Below are 6,338 nucleotides of genomic sequence, written 5' to 3' on the forward strand. Positions count from 1 at the left end.
GCTTCACCTTCTGCTGCTTCACCATATACTGCTTCACCATCTGGTAACCCCAACAAAAGGGCTAAACCCTCAACTCCTATACCTCCTAGTACCTCATCGTCTGCTTCTTCACCTAATGGAACTTCTATTACTGGTGACGATTTAGCATTAGAAATGAAAAAAGCTCTACAAAGTTTGACTAAAGGGTATACAATCCCTCAATGTTTAGAGAAGTTAGAGGTGCTTCAGTTAGGCCCTACAGATCCTTTACGCTTAGTTGCATATCATATTTTTGGAGGGACCATGAACATGAGAGAGATGAGGATGCATTTGCCCGATGTTCCCGAGATATTACGAGGATGGCTTGAGATGACGGGTACAAGTTTAGGAGTTTTGAAGGATGGAAAGATTGTTCGATGATTTTTCTAGTGATGAAACTATTTGTTAGGTCTTTTTGCCTTTGTTGGAGCTATTTTGTTAGGTCTTTTTGCTTTTGTTGGAACTATGTTTTGTTATTTTGCTACTTGGAATATGGTTTATGTAATGTTTTTTTGGTACTTGAAATATGATTAATGTAATGTTAATTTGCTACTTGAAATATGGTTTATGTAATGTTAATTTGCTACTTGAAATATGGTTTATGTAATGTTTTTTTCTACTTGAAATATGATTAATGTAATGTTTTTTAAAGTTCTACTTTGTTGATTTTAGGTTCATAATGGATCACGATCAAAAGTTACTTCTCGTAATTCTTATGTACCTGTACATCCGTTATTTTTGGAAGAGGGGTGTGAAACGATTGCTGGATAATGATTCGGAAATGACGGGACATGAATACACATTGGAGTTGTTACATCGTAATCGTTTACAATGTGTTGAAGTACTACGCATGTCCCGTGACTCTTTTGTGAGACTATGTGCTCATTTTAGAGCAAATTACTCATTAAAGGACAGCAAACATGTATCGGTTGAGGAAAAGATGGACATGTTTTTGATGATGATCGGCCATAATCAACGTTACGTGATTATTAAGCGGAGATTTCAACCCTCGAAGCAAAGAATTCATAAATTTTTTTATGAAGTGTTGGAAAAAATGATGCGTTTCGCACAAGATGTTATAGTACTAACTTCTTTTAATCTGAATCCAAATATTCCAGGACATAATAGGAGGCTACGACGAGTTTTCAAAGGGGCGGTTGGTGCACTTGATGGCACTTTGATACATGCTGTTGTCCCTGCTAAGAAACAAGACTTATATAGAAGTAGGGAAAGGGAGATTGCTACCAAAACGTATTGGCAATTTGTGACTTCAATATGATTTTTACATTTGTTGTGGCCGGGTGGGAAGGGGTAGCGCACGACTCTAGAATATTATCAGAAGCAATAACCGATCCAAAAGCATCATTCCCGTTTCCATCACCCGGTAAGTTTTTGTTTTTTTAAATACTCTTATCTTAGTTTGAAAATTGATTAGTGTTTTTCATTTTTTACAGACAAGTATTATCTTTGTGATGCCGTGTATGCACACACTCGAGGATTTATGGCCCCTTATCGTAATGTGAGGTATTGGCTTGGAGATTTTCGTCAAAGACGTGCATTGACCAATAAGGAACAATTTAACCATGGACATGAAAAACTTCGGAATGTCATTGAGTGTGCTATTGGTGTTTTGAAAGCACGCTTCGCTATATTGAAGAGGATGGCACCATTCCCGTTTGTGACACAAAGAAACATTGCCATGGCATGTTTCAAGCTTCATAATTTTATAAGGAGAAGGACTGAGTGATGAGTATTTCGCACGATACGATGAACCCAATGTCTTGTTTCGAAATAACAATATGGCCGTTGATGATGATGAAGACGGGATTCCAACACATGGTACTGCAGCAGACCGTGAATATATGACTCAGTTACGGGATGAAATTGCTGATCAGTTGATGCACAATATAGATTGAATTGTTTTAAATGAAATTGTTATTGTAAAACCAACTTTTTTTATTGTATGACTAATTTAGTTGCATGAATTTTTTTTCAATGCTATAAGACTATTATTATTAAAATTTTGGTGTTGAAAAATCATTTTAAGTTTGTAAAATCATTTTATTTAAAATTCAGTTTATTTCAGCAGCTTACAGACGTTAAAAAACAAACATTCTTCTTATTGTAGACTGCAGACGTTTGGTCCACCTCTTCTGCTGCAGAGGCTTGCAGATGTGGTCCGCAGACTGCAGACATTTTGGCTTCAGAAAAACAAACAGCCCCTTAGTACCAACGTGAACATAGGAATTTTCCGGTCGATGGAACGACCTATTAAGTAAGGAAATTTTCAGACCGAGCCCCTAACCTCAGAGAGCACCCATCCGACTCGTAAGGAGGAATGGCAAATTGTTCGTATGACCATTGACTACCAAGAGCCAAACAAACGTATCAACAAGGACCAATATCCTCCATTCCGAACCAACGATCCGTTCATCCAACCTCAAGAAAACAAGCAAAGTCGACATACCACTAGCTCAAAATTCCTAAGAAGAAACCTCCCAAGATAGCCTGAGATTCATAGGTCCAGCTGCACCACACGCAACCTTAACCTTAGAGACTGTAGTGTTCATCTCAAGATCTAGAGACACTACCTCTAGGGCGTCAAATACGCGATTTTCATTAGGCCATTCGAGGACCTCGCCAGGATAGGTCCAGTAACCCATGGGCTTCGGCTACCACAAGAACTTAACATCATACATCCCACATTCCATGTGTCCAACCCTAATAAGTATCTAATCGCCGAAGCTCTTGTAATCCCACTCGACGAAATCCAAGTAAACAAGAACCTACACCCCAAATAAGAACATGTGAGAATCATGGACAGGGAAACCAAAAGAGCAAGGTCAAATACCAATAGCGAAGGTCCGCTGGAACACCAAGCAATGACCTAAATTCTCCTAGGAACGAAGAGACTAGACAAAACCGAGATACCCACATATTTTCCCAAGTTCTTGAGAGCTGCTTCAGGACGAATTTCGGGACGAAATTCCTTCTAACGGGGGGATGATGTGACAACTGTCAATTCAGGGTCAAACAAAGTCAACAACCCAAACAAGTCAACTCGGCTAGAATTAGGGTTTTAGGATAAGCGCAACGTTTCCTAATATTTCTAATGTACAACTTACAAGTGTTAAGACAAAGTACGTTATTTTCATCAATTAGTGAATAAAAGTCCTATTTAGGATTTACAACGCAGAATTCGATAATTCAAGTATATATTATTTTGGCAAAAATAATATTCATAACACGATATATTAATTACTTTGATGATTATGAGGTTCTTATAATAATTTGAATTTTTATGATTCAAATTAAGTAACTATACATTATTATACCACACTTTTTATAAAATATCACTTTTTTTATAAAAATTAACAGAATTTTATAAACTACCAAGATTTTTATAAAATTAAAGAGGAGTTGACATTAGGGGACAAGATGGTTTCATATTTCCAAATAAATCTATTACACAACAAATAATCAAGCCTTTATTCAACATGTAACCATGCATGTCATCTTACCCCACCCCACCCCTGCCCACCTCACCACCCTCCTTCCCCCTCCACCCTGAAAAAGATGTCCACCCCTCCCCCCACCTCATCATCCTCATCTTCATCTTTTCCTTCATCTTCTTCATTTCACCTCTCAAGAACAAGCTCCGAACTTTCAAGGATAAAGCTTCATAAGTTGGTTCTTAGATTTTTGGTAAGCATTTCCTTGTTAATCTAGTGTTTTTACACACATTCATACTAGTTTTGTTACATTTACACACATTTTAATATATGTGTTATTATCCATAGGGTAATACCATCTTCAAGTGTTCTTCAACCATCTTCAAGTGTTCTAAGTTTGAGGATCTTCATCTTCATCTCTTTATCCACTAAGAAATCCACTCAAAGTGAGTTCATACCCCCTTCATTTTCGAGTTTTCCAAGCTTTTAGGGGGGGGGGGGATACAAGTAAACAAATCATATTTGGATGATCTAAAGGCTTTTCAAACTAAAACTACAAGTTACAACACCAAAACATAATCTAAACTTAAACATCAGCTTTCAACAGAAAAGTTATGGTCTATTCACAGACTGTTTTGACCATCTTAAACTTAATATTTTTCAAAACTGTTCAATATGCAAATATTTCAGGTTTATACCTTTCTAAATACTACTCGCATGTGTTCATACGATTTTTCTACAATTTACGACGATTTTTACAAAACTGTCTATCATTTCAGAAATGATTTCGGACCAGTCTATGAAGATGAACATTTTCACACCGGTTTGAGAGCACTAAAAATCATAATAAAAATTATGAACAAATTAGACTCATTTTCTTAACTCTCAGAGTTTACGGATCCAATTTTCTACTTACGATGATTTTTCTATAATTTTTCTAGAAACATGGACAGAAAAGTCAAAAACTAGAAATTGTCTTTATCGTACCAAATGTTTTTATACTTGTGTTAGATGTAAGTGTTAATGACATATTCATGTAAAAAAATCTATGATATTTACTATGTATTTATATAAATGATTATATGAGTATTTTCAATAAACAAACAAGATAAACTATAGTAGGTATAGTTTGGGGAACATTCACGTTATTTTACTCTTTTGGGTCAAAGGAATAATCATATAAAATATGATTATTTTATACATTATGAATACTATAAAAGGATAATACAAACGATAACAAGGAAAGGATAACTTCAACACACTTTATGTAACTAGTTAATACAGGATTATGAGCCACTCCTTCGTTGTACCAAACATGGTACCCGTTAAAATCCCGAATTATAACCAGAGTCTCCTGGAGGGAGAGCGTGAGTTTGTGTATAGATCTATACGGGATTGACAACCCCGCACCTTAACTGTTCGCTACAGTTAGACCCGCAAGTCTAGGGCGACGAACATCATAACTTTCCGACGTCTGAAGAACGTCGTCCGGGCCATTAGTCATATTAGCATGCTTATAATGAACACTGACAATAAGCATTAACCAAATATTTACGTAATGATATATTTTCAAACAGTCTTAAACGTGTATTCACCTTGTGGCTACTTAGTGCATACGTCAGGGTTATATAAAAATTTATGTCCGGTAGACAGTGGAATGTGTGATTTCCGCCATAAATCTTGTTCCTTGTTTGGTTGTGGGCTTAGGGCAGATTCACCCATTAGACTGCCTGTTCGACCTCGATTATATATAACTCGTATGTACAAAGTGACCATAGGAGGGTATCAACATCACATCTGGTTACAGTGCAAACACGTTTTCAGTTAGCTTTACTTATGAATAAAAGTACGTATGATTATACTAAGTATGGCAATTGTATTTATACTTTTCGATCTTGGAACGTTTACGACTACAATTCGGTTTTATGGAAAATATAAGATTTTCCAGGAATAAACATCATTATTTTACTAGTAAACAGTTTACATTTCAACTTTCTGGAAACAAATATGATTACTTACTATTAGGTTAGGAACCATAGTAGGAACCAATATGGGTCACATTTCTTTTATGAATTCAAAGTGTTACGTTATATTCTTTAAGCATAAGAAACATATATATTTTTGGTCTTAAGGCCCAAGACTACATTCCATTTTATTGAGAAAGTATAGGATTTTCTGAAGAAAACACAAATATTTTCAAGGAACAAAAACTTATTTTCTAAAACAAAACGCTTATGAACTCATCAACATTCAATGTTGACGTTTTTTCAAAATCACTTGTATTCTCAAAAAACTAGTAGACAGGTACACACAGGTTTCGAGAAGACGGAGCATAGTAGCTTCAAGTCTTTGTTTCATTTTTCTTTTTTTTTTTTGCTTTTGGAGTCAAACATTATGTAAATCGAGTACAATTTAGACCCTATATTAGTAATACAATGGTTGTTGTTGCTTTGATTACTATTATACAATTGTTGTGATACTGTACATGACGTCCTCCGCCCCCGAACGTTTCCGCCGTTTCGGTTTGGGGGTGTGACATTCTTAGTTATGTATGTGATTGTATTTTGCTACAAACTGATCGAGTCATGGAATGAAGGAGAGTGCACAATTGGTGTAAACTGATATGACGGTGCATGATCTCAAGTGACTATGTTGTACATAATCCGGAAACAATGAAGTTAACAAAAGGTGCTCTGAAAAAACAACAATGATATTTTTTGAACATTTTGAAACTTCAATGGTATTTTTTGTACTAAATGTGTACTTCGTTAATATTATATGTGCAAATGGTATACTTCAATTGTATTTTTATACAAAAAAACAATGATATTTTTTTAAACATTTGGAAACTTCATTCCCCTTTTAAGT

At 35.5% G+C, this 6,338-nt stretch overlaps 1 protein-coding gene across 1 annotated transcript; it reads left to right on the forward strand.

The window, feature by feature from the left end:
- Window positions 1–1,293: 1,293 nt before the first annotated feature.
- LOC145157684 (uncharacterized) lies at window positions 1,294–1,765 on the forward strand. The gene is made up of 2 exons (XM_079076689.1): window positions 1,294–1,402; window positions 1,473–1,765. Exons 1-2 carry the CDS (start codon window positions 1,294–1,296, stop codon window positions 1,763–1,765), a joined length of 402 nt encoding a protein of 133 aa, XP_078932815.1.
- Window positions 1,766–6,338: the final 4,573 nt, after the last annotated feature.

This window comes from Lactuca virosa, chromosome 2 (assembly GCF_052849685.1).
Source record: "Lactuca virosa cultivar CGN04683 chromosome 2, Lactuca_virosa_CGN04683_v6, whole genome shotgun sequence".
Lineage (NCBI taxonomy): Eukaryota > Viridiplantae > Streptophyta > Magnoliopsida > Asterales > Asteraceae > Lactuca > Lactuca virosa.